The following is a 14,164-nucleotide window of genomic DNA, read 5'->3' on the forward strand; positions in this document are numbered from 1 at the left end:
GGCGCGACCCACTGCACCAGCCTTTATTACCAATCTCTTATTGAGAAGGTGGTGGTGAACTACCTTTGTGAGCCGTTGTTTTGTGTGTGGTGTAGGTACACACGCAATGCTGTTAGGAAGGGGGTTCCAGGATCTTGGCCCAGCCATCATGTGTTTCCATAACACTGGTTCTACCAACACAACATGGCTAAGATGTTGATACCAACACAACATGGCAAGATGGCCAACAATGTCCGACTGCACGTGTGCACTGGCCCATGCAAGTACAGAAATCCAATGACGTCCTGTCCGTAGGGCTGGTGTGACAATATAGCAGGGATCCAGAGGCATCATAAATTTCAGAGAATGTAATCCACCCCCCCTCCCCCCACCCCCTGTTGGGACAGAAAACCCTTCTGCCTGTGAAAATTACCCCGCCTCCCCGCTCCCACCGAGAGGCCTGAGCTGTGCTTCCGGCAGGGAAGTCCTCAGGAAAGGCTGCAGTTGAGGAGCAGTGAGATTGATGTTGAGGCTGCAGGAGGGGGAGAGCGAGGTCCAGAATCTGAAATGATGGAGTGTGTTGGGGTCACTTGCAAATATTATTATAGATCAACATTCCGATAAAACATTATACAACATTAACTGCCCAATTTATTATTTCCCTTTCCTAATGTTATACAAAAAGATGTTTCATGCTGCCAGGAGTTATATCTCAAAAGTGATGAAAGAAATTCACGCTTCCTGGTTTCTGCCCCATGCTCCTAAACCACACTAGAACTGTGTGTGCATGGAGTTGACCTGTTTATACAGCACTTGCCACAACCTCTGGATGTCCCAAAATGCTTTATAGTCAATTAAGTCCTTTTTTGAAATGTAATGTAGAAAATGTGGTAGCCAGTTTGTGCACAGCAAGCTCCCACAGATAAATGACCAGCTTATCCATTCACAGAGTTGACTGAGGGATACATATTTCCGGCTTGTGTCACTGTCTGTGCGGAGTCTGCACGTTCTCCCTGTGTAATAATAATAATAAAATATTATTATGTCTGCGTGGGTTTCCTCCAAGTGCTCCGGTTTCCTCCCACAAGTCCCGAAATATGCTGTTAGGTAATTTGGACATTCTGAATTTTCACTCGGTGTACCCAAGCAGGTGCCGGAATGTGGCGACTAGGGACTTTTCACAGTAACTTCATTGCAGTGTTAATGTAAGCCGACTGTGACAATAAAGATTATTATTATTATAAATGTTCGACAGGACACTGGGTAGAGCTCCTTGTTTTTCTTTGCATTTTGCAGGAGAACTTTTATGTCGACTTGAAAGAACAGACAGGGCCTCAGTTGAATGTCTCATCTGAAAGATGGTGCCTTCAATAGTGTGGTGCTCCCTCACTACTGTACTGAGTGTCACTCTGGACAGTCTGCACAAGGCATCATAGTGGGACATAAACCTTCCAAATAAAACCTCCTCATAAAATTTCTCAATGTAGAGAGATCTTAACTGACATTTTTAAAGTCGCAAAATATCCCATGGTCTGATGCTGTACAGATAGGGATTGGCTCTGAGCCTTGCCAACAGCCCAGAAATGAATGGGGACGAGAATCCACCCTAAAACTACAAGCGAACTGCAACCCCCAGGAGGCCGCGCGCCAGGGCGCACGCCGCCAGACCGGACGTCTGGATGCGCATGATGTCAGTTCCGGGAGGGCTGGGCCAGCAGCGGGAGCCCGGAGGAGTTGGTGCAATGGGAGAGTGAGGCGACCGAGCCCGGATCAGGCTGCAGGGTGAGTGGCAACCGGCGCCCGGGCTCCGCGGGGAGACAGGAGGTGCACCAGGCCAGCTGGGCAGAGGCAGCGAGGCCGGAGCCTGCTGACAGGGGAAGGTCGCTGCAGTAAACAGCTCAGCAGCCGTGGGGGAGGGGCGCCAAGGGAAGGTGGGATTGGAGCAAAGGAGTTTCTTGGGAATGGGGGTGTGAGACGCCCCCCCGGTCCTGGGAATGGGGGTGTGAGACGCCCCCCCGGTCCTGGGAATGGGGGTGTGAGACCCCCCCCCCCTTGGTCCTGGGAATGGGGGTGTGAGACCCCCCCCCCCACCCCCGGTCCTGGGAATGGGGGTGTGAGCCCCCCCCCCGGTCCTGGGAATGGGGGTGTGAGACCCCCCCCCCTTGGTCCTGGGAATGGGGGTGTGAGACCCCCCCCCCCCCCGGTACTGGGCGAGGGGGCGTGAGACACCCCCCCCCCCCCCGGTCCTGGGATTGGGTGTGAGACCCCCCCCCCCCCCCGGTCCTGGGAATGGGGGGTGAGATCAACCACCCCCCCCCCCTCCCGGTCCTGGGAGAGAGGGCTTGAGCCCCCTCCCCCTACCGGTCCTGGGAGAGGGGGCATGAGACCCCCACGCCATAGTCTTGGGAGAGGGGGCATAAGTCCCGTCCCCCCCTGGTCCTGGGAGAGGGGGCGTGAGACCCCCCCCCACCCCCCCCCAGTCCTGGGAGAGGGGGCGTGAGACCCCCCCCACCCCCCCCCCCCCCAGTCCTGGGAGAGGGGGCGTGAGGACCCCCCCCCCCCCCCCCGGGTCCTGGGAGAGGGGGCGTGAGACCCCCCCCCCCCTCCCCGGTCCTGGGAGAGAGGGCTTGAGCCCCCCCCTACCGATCCTGGGAGAGGGGGGCATGAGACCCCCACTCCATGGTCTTGGGAGAGGGGGGCATGAGTCCCCCACTCCATGGTCTTGGGAGAGGGGGGTGTGAGGACTCCCCTCCTCCCCCCCCCCCCCCCCCCCCCGGTCCTGGGATTGGGGGGGTGAGACCCCCCTCGGTCTTCGTAAAGCGGACGAGAGACCCCCCCCCCCCTTGGTCTTCGGAGAGGAGGTGTGAGACACCCCATGGTGTCTCACACCCCCTCTCCCACTGGGAGAAGGGGGAGTGAAAGTCTTCTCCTTCTGCCCCCCTCCCCATCTCGGTCCTGGAGAAGGGAAGTGGGTCCTTTGTGGAAGGAGGGGGGGGGTTGTGCCCCTAGTCCTGGGGGGAGGGTATTGAGTTATGAGCCTCAGCCGAGGGTAGGGAGGGTGGTATGAGCCCCGGGAGGGGAGGTATGTTCCTAGCTGTGGTCGGGGGAGCGAGGAGGGGATTGGGGGGGTTATGATCCTAGATGGGAGTATAAGCTCCAGACCCTGGGCTAGGGGAGCTGGGGCTGAGAGTGAGCCCCAGTTGCCAGGGGATAGGATACGAGTGTTCTGCAGATCCTCGGCAATGGAGGAGGGTTTGAGTTCCAGGACTAGGGAGGGAAGAAGTGCCGGGAGCACATGGGGATAGTGTGTCAATGCTGATTTGTCTCCAGGACTGTGTGGATAGGAGATTGACCCAGTTCAGGCCTGGAGGGATGAGCTTGCGTTGGGTTGGTGGGGCCAAATGCAACAGCAACACCTTGACCAGTGTTGTCCTTTGGAAAGGGGCACAAAGTTAGAAATGCAACTGCAGAAACGTGTCCTGCAGATTGAGCTCCTCACAGATCCTTCTGCTGCAATGTCAGGTGGAGGTTGGACTCAACTGGCTGACAGCCCCCTCCCACTGGCTAATGGCTAGCACATCCCTCCCCATTGGCTGATGGCTATCACCCCTCCTTCCCACTGGTTAATGGCTATCACATCCCCCCTTCCCACTGGCTAATGGCTATCGGACCCCCCACCCTTCCCACTGGCTGATGGCTATCAGACGCCCCTTCCCATTGGCTAATGGCTCACACATCCTCCTTCCCACTGGCTAATGGCTATCACACCCCACTGGCTGATGGCTATCACTCACCCCCATCTTTCATGGCTGTCCTCGTGCTATAAAGCTCTCCTCCACACAAATGAATGTAGAATGTTTCTTAAATGGTGAGAGATTGGGATGTATGGAGTGCCTTTGTTCATGATTTGTTGAAAGCTGACATGCCGTTACAGCAATTAGGAAGGCAAGTGGTATGTTGGCCTTTATTTCAAGAGGATTTGAGTACAAGAGTAAAGAGGTCTGAAATTGAGTACATACCTGCAATAGAGGGAACGCAACAAAGATGGGGGATTGGCCTATAAAGAGAAATTGAGGTGACTAGGCCTGTATTCACCAGAGTTTGGAAGAATGAGAGGCGACCTCATTGAAACAAACAAAATTCTTACAAGGCTGGACAGGAAGGATGTTTCCCCGGGGTGGGGTGGGTGTGGGGGGCTGGGGGTCATGGTCTCACTAAGGGATAGGACGTTAAGACTGAGTTTGAGGAGGGACTTCTTCAGTCAGAGGGTGGCGTGTCTTTGGAATTCGCCACCCCAGATGTCTGTCGAGGCTCAGTCATTGCGAATGTTCAAGACGGGGTGGATAGATTTCTGGACATTAAGGGGTATCAAGGTATAGGACAGTGCGGGAAAATGGCATTGAGGTAAAGGATCAATCATAATCCAGTTGGATGGCAGAGCAGTCTCAAGGGGCCGAATTGCCCAATTCTGCTCTTGGTTCCTCTGTTTCTTATCTGTACTGCAACTTGATGTGAAAATTACATTTTATCTGTTGACATTGCCTGCAAATAATCTTCATCCTCCCATAGTCACTGCTGCTTTTAATCAGCAGGTTGCCAGTTTGTGTCATTTGACGGGCATAAAATCAGGGTAGCAGTTATTTCAAATCTTAGTGTGAGCGTAGTGCTAACGTGAGCAGGTTGTGTGTGTCTGATATCCAAGATTGCTTTGTTATTGGAAGATGTGACGGGTTTACATTTTGACTCCAAAGTATCACAGCTGATATTTTTCACACCGTTGCATTTGGTACTTTTGGCTTCGGTGCACGTTTCCCTCTGCACGGCAGTGTCCTGATATGTTCCTGCAATAGCATTTTTGCATGAACAAATTTCCTCCTTTTAATGTGTATGCTTTCATAAGTTCATAAGATAAAGGAGCAGAATCAGGCCATTCGGCCCATCGAGTCTGCTCCGCTATTCTATCATGGCTGATATGTTCCTCATCTGCTACCTACAATGTTACAGACCAAGACCTGGATTGCGAAATCAGCCAGAGCATCTCCTCCCCCGAACACATGGCCTAGGAGCGGGAGTAGGCAATTTAGCCTCCCGAGCCTAACCCACTCAATGTGATCATGGCTGATCCCATCCTGACCTCAACTCACCGTCCTGCCCGTTCTCCATAACCATTTCAACCCATTACCAATCAAAAATCTGTCTAACTCCTCCTTAAATTTACTCACTGTCCCAGCATCCACCACACTCTGGGGTGGCAAATTCCACAGATTCACAACCCTTTGGGAGAAATAGTTTTTCCTCAAATCTGTTTTAAATTTGCTACCTCTTATTCCAAACTTATGACCTCTCGTTTTAGAATGGCCCACAAGAGGAAGCATCAGCTCCACGTCGACTTTATCCATACCTTCTGTGTATCTCACAATCTTCTTCCTTTTGCCTTGCAATCTGGTCTTTCTTGCATTCCTGATCTGCCTTTGGATATTTTGCTACAATTAAAGGCATTTGTGTCAATGCAAGTTATTGTCTTGTGTATGTGCTTGTTTGTTTTTCAGCCTGCTCTTACACTCCGTGCCGAAAGTTGGGGGGTGGGGGAAGTTGACTTTGCGGTTTATACTGGTCTAGTTGCTGTAATGCTTGCACTGATTGTCAGTGAGGTTCTATGAGCGGACTGATGAAAAAGCAAACTCTAACTGATGTCTGCAGCAGGCGCCTTCAGTCATTTGGCTGCTGGCCTCTGCTGACTTGAATGAATATTTTTGCAGGAGGGCAGGACCGACCAGGTCAGTACCTTAAAACGGCTGCTGGTTCGGGTGACAGCGAATCCATATGCCTGAGAATCTGGGCACAGCGCGAATGAAATCCCACCCCGTCCCATTCAAACAAGTGCAATTGGTGGAAAGTTGCATTGGGAACTTGTGGGCAGAGCTTTCTTCTGACCTAGGGAGTGTTGAACTAGTGTAAAAGATCGCAGATACTCGAACGGAAAAGAGTTATGGGTGCAGCCTGCGTCTAAAATTCTGCGATGATTTGGGCTATTTGATTTGACTGTGCTCAGGTTAAGCTGGTACAGTATACGTAGCCAGCACTTTACCAACCAAAGTTCTCCACCAACCGGAATTTCTGATGTTCCTCTTACAGAATCACTCGAACCACAAGCAATTAGAAAGGTATCCAGAATCCGTACCTACATACTTTATTTGTTTCAACTTTAATTTATGTTTTAATGTACTGTTGAAGATTAGAAGAAAAATAGAATATTGTTCTTTATTCACTGAGTACTTGCATATTAGTCCATGCTGCACGGATTGTGCTGTACGCCAGTCGTAAATGGAACTCTCTGCTAACCGGCATTTTAGATTAACCGGTACCATCCATTCACTGTCCATGTTGGATAATAAAGATTTTACTGTATTCCAAGCTGAAATGTTACCATAATTTATTTAATTGCAAAAGTGGTATGTGAAAAGTTAATGCCATGTATGTTTGGACTTGAAGGAGTCCAATTGGTTGAAAAGTTAAATGGAATAATGGGTAGTGTTGGTTGTCACAGGTTTGTCAGTGGTACTGATAGGTGGGGGAAATCTGCGGCAATAAATTTCACATATGGGATAATGGGCTGGATTCTTCGGTCCCCCAGACGCGTGTTTCTCGGCGGCACGCTGTTCGCTGGCAGCGGGAATCGCTACTCTGCCGCTTGTCAATGGAATTTCCCATTGAAACCACCTCACGCTGCTGGGAAACCCCTGGGCAGCTTAGTGCGGAGAATGCCGGTCAATATTTCTTTGTCTCCTTTCGGATTATCTTTGCAAATTAGATCTTCTGCCAACACTCAGCTTAGTTTACTTTCTAAGAGCAGAGTTGCTGAAGCAAAAGCAGATACTGGAAGTACAAATGGCACATTGCGGAAGATAAATGTTGCTTTTTTTGTACTGTAACAGCTAAGGAACGTCCGTCGTGGAATTGTGGCTTCCTATGTGCATCTGACCAAGGTCATTTGTGGAGGCAGTGGCTGTCGTCTCTCAAATTTCAGCAATTATATCGGAGCATCTTTCTGAAATACCTAATCGAGCCTGTGGTTGCTTACATCCAAGTGTGTTGTTTTGACACATCTACTACTGAGCCCGTTGACAGAGTTCTCTGCGTTTTGTTCTTGAATAGACAGCACGTGGTGAATTCAGTGGAATCTGAGCAGGGCAGTGCAGAGTTATTTTAACGTGAAGCTGACTAGATAATTTAGTGACAGTTGCCTTGTCACTGCCGATTTGAGCATGCGAAGGCCATTCAGCCCCTCGGTCTTGTCCCCATTCACGGCCAATCTGTATATTGCCTCCATTTACCTGCCTTTGCTCAATGTTCATTGATACCTTTTGTCTAACAAGAAAGTGCCACTCTCAAGTCTCGAAAACTTCACTCGTCTCGTCGCAGCATCTGCTGTGTTTTGGGAGAGCAAATTCCTGACTTCCACACAGTCTGGAGAGTTGCTTCCACTCTTGAATATCCTGGTTCTAATTTGAAGTTTATGTCCCCTATGTTCTTGGTTTTTCCCCCGACAGAGGAATTCGTTTCACTGTACCTGCCCTAGAATTTATTCTATCACACCACAGATAATTATAACAGATGTGTTTTGGACCGTGAAAAGTACTCCAATAAATGCAATGGTAATTCGCTCCGAATTACGCAGCATCCCCGCGTAAGACTCTTGGAGATGATGGTAATGAGATTTGTGTGGACGTTTATGCTCTGTAACAGCGTAACCTGGGGCTGGTTAAGCACAGGTCTAAAAAGCTGGCTTTTAAAGCAGACCAAGGCAGGCCAGCAGCACGGTTCAATTCCCGTACCAGCCTCCCTGAACAGGCGCCGGAATGTGGTGACTAGGGGCTTTTCACAGTAACTTCATTTGAAGCCTATTTGTGACAAGCGATTTTCATTTCATTTTTTCACCTGGCTTTGGCAGGGGGGGCGGGGGCACATCTTGTTTCAGTTAATTAGGTGAATTAGTGAATTATGCCATGTGGCATTAGACTACTGTGAACAATCTGCAGTGGTCCTCGGCCTGTTAGGAAGGGAACCAGCCCAAAATGAATCAAGAAATTTGGATAGTAGCTTTCTAATTCGTAATAACATTACATAGAACATAGAACATTACAGCGCAGTACAGGCCCTTCGGCCCTCGATGTTGCGCCGACCTGTGAAACCACTCTAAAGCCCATCTACACTATTCCCTTATCGTCCATATGTCTATCCAATGACCATTTGAATGCCCTTAGTGTTGGCGAGTCCACTATTGTTGCAGGCAGGGCATTCCACACCCTTACTACTCTCTGAGTAAAGAACCTACCCCTGACATGGGTCAATGAATTTGCTTCAGTTTGATGCACTTTTAACCATAGAAAAAACACGTGCATCCCTAACCTAACCTATCTAATGTTCTGATGAATATGCGTCAATTTGTTTGACAGGAGCTTTGAATTTTCATGCTGCTTGTCGTAAACAAGTTTGAGTGTTTGTATTGGCTTTATTTCCATGCCAAAAAGGCTGGCTTGAAATCTACAAAAATTAGCCAATTTACCGAGTTTGCATGGGTTGTCAAAATATTAATTTAATACAAGTGATTAGAAAGATATCAAAACAACTCCCAACACAATATGTAGCATTTTTAATGTAGAAAAGAAAGCCCAAAGAAAGATTTAGAGAGAGACTATTCTGGGCATGGTTTTTTAAATCTTTTTTCACTGTGTTCATGCAGTGCAATCAGCATTTTACCTTTAAACGTGATCAATTTATCGATTTTAAAGCGTTTGAACAAACTTGGTTAATTGGTTTGCTGTTTCCATACTTCTTTGAAGGTACAGTAGACCCTTTCAAGTCATATACACCCTGGGCAGTATTCTTGACTTGTGGATTATAATCTCCATTATGTGACTGTTAACCCAGCAGTGGTACAAATTCCATTTCCTGCAGGGTGTTTGGATCACTTGCAACTGCTAGGTCATGAGTTTGAGAGTCAATAATGACTCCCAACAGGGAATTTAGGGGAAACATTTTGCCCCAAATGTGGTTAGAATGTTGAACTTGCAACTGAACACATGGAGCAGTTGAGGAAAATAATATTGGATTTAAGGGGAAGCAGGAAAGAGGGCAGGTGGAGGCTCATGAAAGAATGAAATGAAAGAAATAAAAATCGCTTATTGTCACAAGTAGGCTTCAATGAAGTTACTGTGAAAAGCTCCTAGTCGCCACATTCCGGTGCCTGTTCGGGGAGGCTGGTACGGGAATTGAACCGTGCTGCTGGCCTGCCTTGGTCTGCTTTAAAAGCCAGCGATTTAGCCCAGTGTGCGAAACCAGCCCCTCATGTGAAGTATAAACATTAACATAGACCAATTAGACTGAATTGCCTGTTCTGCTGTGCACTCAATGTAATGGTAGCTTTGGAGAAGCTCGAGAACCTTCGTAAGTTGTATAATACTTGGCACTCCAGTGTGGGATGCAATATAGGCAGTAAAGCTTTGGACAAGCGCACGTTTACGGAGGCTGGACGATTACCCACAAGCATCAGATGGGCTGATACAGCGATAATGTTACGGAGATGGGATTAAGTGGTCCTTTGCATGACGATGATGTGGGTTTGTGGCCTCAGCTGGGCGTCAACTGGGATGCTCTGGTCAGTTTGAGATGTGACTATGAAGGGCGATGGAGTGAGTAGCCAGAATATGGGGTTTGTGACGGGGCCTAAAGGCGATGGTTTTGACATTGCCAGTGCTTAACTGGAGCAAATTGTGACTGATTATTTTTTCCTCCGACTTGCTCCCTTGCCTCACGCCAAGGTATGTTTCTAGAAGCATCGCCGATGTTCAGTACTCTTCCCCAATTCATCTGTGAGTATATAAAACAAATGTTTACAGGAACTTTGGAAGCTCGATCTACGCAAAAAATAGAGTTAAAGTACAGATCAGCCATGGTGGCACAGGCTTGAGGGGCTGTAGGCTTCCCACCAGCAACCAGGTTTTTAACTTTGGCAAAACTGTGCTCTTGAGCCCAAGTGTGCAAGAGTCCAGTTTTGTTACTCTACCTAAAGTTATTGCACTCGCTGGGACCTGCATTAAATGTCTGCGGTTCCATTTTACACTGTTCAATTGCAGGAACTATTTTACTTTTTACCTGATTGAGCTGAAGGTTAACTGTGCGATGCTCTGCTCACGTGATTCTGGATAGCCGTGGGCAGGGTGCTGCAAAGTTGTGCTTGGTGAGCACATTAACACTTCTACTGATGGGCAAACATGTTTAATTGCTGGTCCTCGCGGAACCGATTCCTGACTTAATCGATACAATTTACTTCAGTTTAGGAAAGACGGGCCTCCTTGATTATGTCCAAACCCACGAGCAAAGATTCGTCCTTCCGCGAGCGATTCAAAAGTCTTCTGGGTATTGGCCCCCGTATTAACACCAAGCAAGCGGAATGTAAGCCAGCAGAACTCATAATCACGGGTGAAATATTAAAGGTATTGTGTTTACATTTTAACGTGAGATGTACCCTGTTTACGCTTGCAAAGCTGTTTTTGGCTGCTTTGTGTGCAATGCCATCATTGAGAGTGTGTCTTCTGGTTTTATGTTTGCCTCAGGACCTGAATGTAGAGTGTGGACTTTACAACAGAATAAAAACCATCGGTCATGTTTGTGATCTAGCCCGCACGAGGAAGTTTGAAGAGGTAAAAAATATATATTTTTAATACTCACTCGGTGGCCCGTTTTCATGAAGTGATCATCCAGTTGTAGCGGTCACGGTCTTTTCAATCCCATGATAGTGCAATTTAGACAAACAGTTGTTATTGAAATAACTGTGTCCTCCAGAGAAGATGAGGCAAAACATTTCCTTTCTACCCAGTGAGTTATGATCTAGAAGACACTGCCTTAAAAAGTGGATGATGTGGAGATGCCGGTGTTGGACTGGGGTGAGCACAGTAAGAAGTCTTACAACACCAGGTTAAAGTCCAACAGGTTTGTTTTGATGTCACTAGCTTTCGGAGCGCTGCTCCTTCCTCAGGTGAATGAAGAGGTATGTTCCAGAAACATATATATAGACAAATTCAAAGATGCCAGTCAATGCTTGGAATACGAGCATTAGCAGGTGATTAAATCTTTACAGATCCAGAGATGGGGTAACCCCAGGTTAAAGAGGTGTGAATTGTACCAAGCCAGGACAGTTGGTAGGATTTCGCAGGCCAGATGGTGAGGGATGAATGTAATGCGACATGAATCCCAGGTCCCGGTTGAGGCCGCACTCATGTGCGGAACTTGGCTATAAATTTCTGCTCGGCGATTCTGCGTTGTCGTGCGTCCTGAAGGCCGCCTTGGAGAACGCTTACCCAGAGATCAGAGGCTGAATGCCCTTGACCGCTGAAGTGTTCCCCGACTGGAAGGGAACATTCCTGCCTGGTGATTGTCACGCGATGTCCGTTCATTCATTGTCGCAGCGTCTGCATGGTCTCGCTAATGTACCACGCTTCGGGACATCCTTTCCTGCAGCGTATGAGGTAGATAAAAGTGGAAACATTCAATGGTAATGTTCAGAAAGTAGTTGATAGAAGCTTGAAAAGCAAATGCTTACTGGGTTATGGTAAAGAGCAACATCAGTGGGACTAATTGAATAGCTCTTTCAAGGAGCCAGCACAAGTGTGATGGACTGAATGGCCTCGTGCGCTGTATGATTTCAATTGAGACTTCTGCAGATAATTTCCTTGCAGTACTGGAATGATAGTTTCTGTTTGGTTTAACATGTGAATTGTCCCTTTTGTTCTTTGTGGTTCTAGCATGCGGTGGAGGCTGTGTGGCAGGCTGTGGATGACTTGATTTCTGACGATCATTCAGAGGCCAGGCATGCAGTACTGCAGCTGATGAAGGCTATTATTCAGGGGCAGGTAGGCAATTGATTTTACGTGGATCCAGTTTATATTTAGATTATGCTTCCATTATGCTTTTAATTCTCCTGTTATTACAATATCAGTCCTGTGAATTGAGTTTGTTCCCTTTATTTTTGAAAATACTACTGATTTAATTGCCCCGTATCTGATACCTCCATAACATTACCTGACACCACCCTGTCTCAGCTCAACTGCTGTTGAAACTCTCATCCATATCTTTATTAAATTTCGCTATTCTGATGCTCCTGGCTGGCATGGCATCCACTGTACATAAGCTTGAGCTTATCGAAAACCTGCCTGTATCCTAATTCGTGTCCAGTACATTCACTGTTGGCTGCTGGTTTAGCAGTGCCTCAATTTTATAATTCTCACCTTGGCTTCAAATCCCTCTGTGGCTGAGCCCAGTCCTTTTCTGGTGGCATCCTCCAGCTCTGCAACCCTCTGAAATCTCTTCACTCCTCCAAACCTGCTCTCTTGCACAACTCTGTTTGAAATTGCTCCACCATTAGCAGCTACACCTTCAGATGCCCAGGCCCAAAGCCCTGAAATTCTCTGTCTGAACCTCGCCTCCAGAAAATAAACAATACTCCTCTGACCAACCTTTTGACCATCTATTAATATCTTATAATGTGACTCAGCTTCACAGTATTTAGCACTTGGGAAGGTTTACTATATTTTTTAATAATCTTTATTGTCACAAGTAGGCTTACATTAACACTGAAAATGAAGTTACTGTGAAAATCCCCTAGTCGCCACATTCCGGCGCCTGTTTGGCTACACTGAAGGAGAATTCAGAATGTCCAATTCACCTAAAAGCACGTCTTTCGGGACTTGTGGGAGGAAACTGGAGCACCCAGAGGAAACTCACGCAGGCGCAGGGAGAACTCCGCACAGACAGTGACCCAAGCCAGCAATCGAACCTGGGACCTTGGAGCTGTGAAGCAACAGTGCTAACCACTGTACGGAGTCAAAGGAGCTAGATAAATGCTTTTGTTGGTTCTTGTTATAGACTCTCTTATTTCTAATTTTCATTGGCTGCAGATTTAAAAAATCTGTAGCAAAGTTAGTTAAGCCTGCTCTGTGCACGCGTATCTCCTCGTTGTTACTCAGACAAACTTCTTCGACAGCACCTTCCAAATTTGCAACCTCTACCACCTTGAAGAAAAGGTCAGCAAACACATGGGAACACCACCGCTACCTACAAGCTCCTCCTGCCGCCAAGCCCCGCATCATCCTGATTTATAAAGCTACTGCCGCCGAGCCCCGCATCATCCTGATTTGTAAATCTACTGTAATTCCTTCACTGTTGAATTGAAATTCTGAAACTCCCTAAGCACTGTGGGCCTACCTACACCATGTGAATTGCAGTGGTTCAAATAGGTGGCTCGTGACCCTCACCTTGGGGGATGTCGCGACAGTGACATTTACAACCTGCGAACAAATATGTTGTTCCTGGGTCATCAGTTGCTGTCTTTTATTCTGTTGGGCTGACATTTCACAGGGGCAAGCCTTAGAAATGCAGTTATAAAAAGTGTATGATGTTCTCATCTTCATGGTAATATCTCAGATAGTCATTGACTGTATTGAACATTCAACAACTTGGAATGATTAAGACCAGTTTGAGGTGTTTGCCATGGTAAAGGCACTTGTTCAAATGTAAATTGCTGTGCTCTTACCATTCCCTGTTTATATTTAACAAACTGACGCACTGCACTTGTTCATCTAGGGGGAAAGGCTTGGGCCGATCCGAGCACACTTCTTTCATGTGATCAAGGATTACCCAGTGAATTGTGACCTACTTGAGAGACTCGAGGTGTTCAAAGCACTGACAGAAAACGGAAAAGACATCACCTATTTGGAGGAAGACCTGTGTATGTGTGTGATGTATATGGGAAGATCTTTGAATGGCTAGCTTGCTGCAATTTTTGTTGAGGCTTAAACTAGATTGTTGTAAATCTGGATTTGAGTTTGTTATGCTGAACATTTTTGCCAACTGCAGTAATGCTGTTAAAATAATTAAACCTGAGCGGAACATGTATGCTTTATACCCCCCACAAAATGCAGCACCATTTGTGTTAACAACTATCGGGCATCACACCCTTGGGTGACCCATTTTGTATGGGTGGAAAATGTTTCGTCGTGTTCTAATTTTTGAAAAATTGTTTTGAAAGACATATTGGCCCATAATCTCCTGGTTCTCCAGCATCACATTTGGAGGATACCACAGTGATGCGCTGGTGAATTCCTCTAGGACTAATAATGACCATGAA

At 47.4% G+C, this 14,164-nt stretch overlaps 1 protein-coding gene across 5 annotated transcripts in view; it reads left to right on the plus strand.

Annotated features, from left to right (window-relative positions):
• The first annotated feature begins 1,678 nt into the window (after window positions 1-1,678).
• Window positions 1,679-14,164, plus strand: part of tsc2 (TSC complex subunit 2) — a 74,217-nt gene continuing 61,731 nt past the window's right edge. For 4 of the 5 annotated variants that reach the window (XM_072481585.1, XM_072481587.1, XM_072481588.1 and 1 more), the window contains exons 1-5: window positions 1,679-1,761; window positions 10,315-10,475; window positions 10,596-10,682; window positions 11,784-11,891; window positions 13,621-13,765. In XM_072481585.1, coding sequence (XP_072337686.1) covers window positions 10,341-10,475; window positions 10,596-10,682; window positions 11,784-11,891; window positions 13,621-13,765 — 475 coding nt within the window. In that variant the 5' untranslated portion in view covers window positions 1,679-1,761; window positions 10,315-10,340. The remainder of the gene's footprint in view (window positions 1,762-10,314; window positions 10,476-10,595; window positions 10,683-11,783; window positions 11,892-13,620; window positions 13,766-14,164) is intronic. The other variant, XM_072481586.1, reaches the window with a different exon arrangement.

This window comes from Scyliorhinus torazame, chromosome 17, assembly GCF_047496885.1.
Source record: "Scyliorhinus torazame isolate Kashiwa2021f chromosome 17, sScyTor2.1, whole genome shotgun sequence".
NCBI classification, from domain to species: domain Eukaryota; kingdom Metazoa; phylum Chordata; class Chondrichthyes; order Carcharhiniformes; family Scyliorhinidae; genus Scyliorhinus; species Scyliorhinus torazame.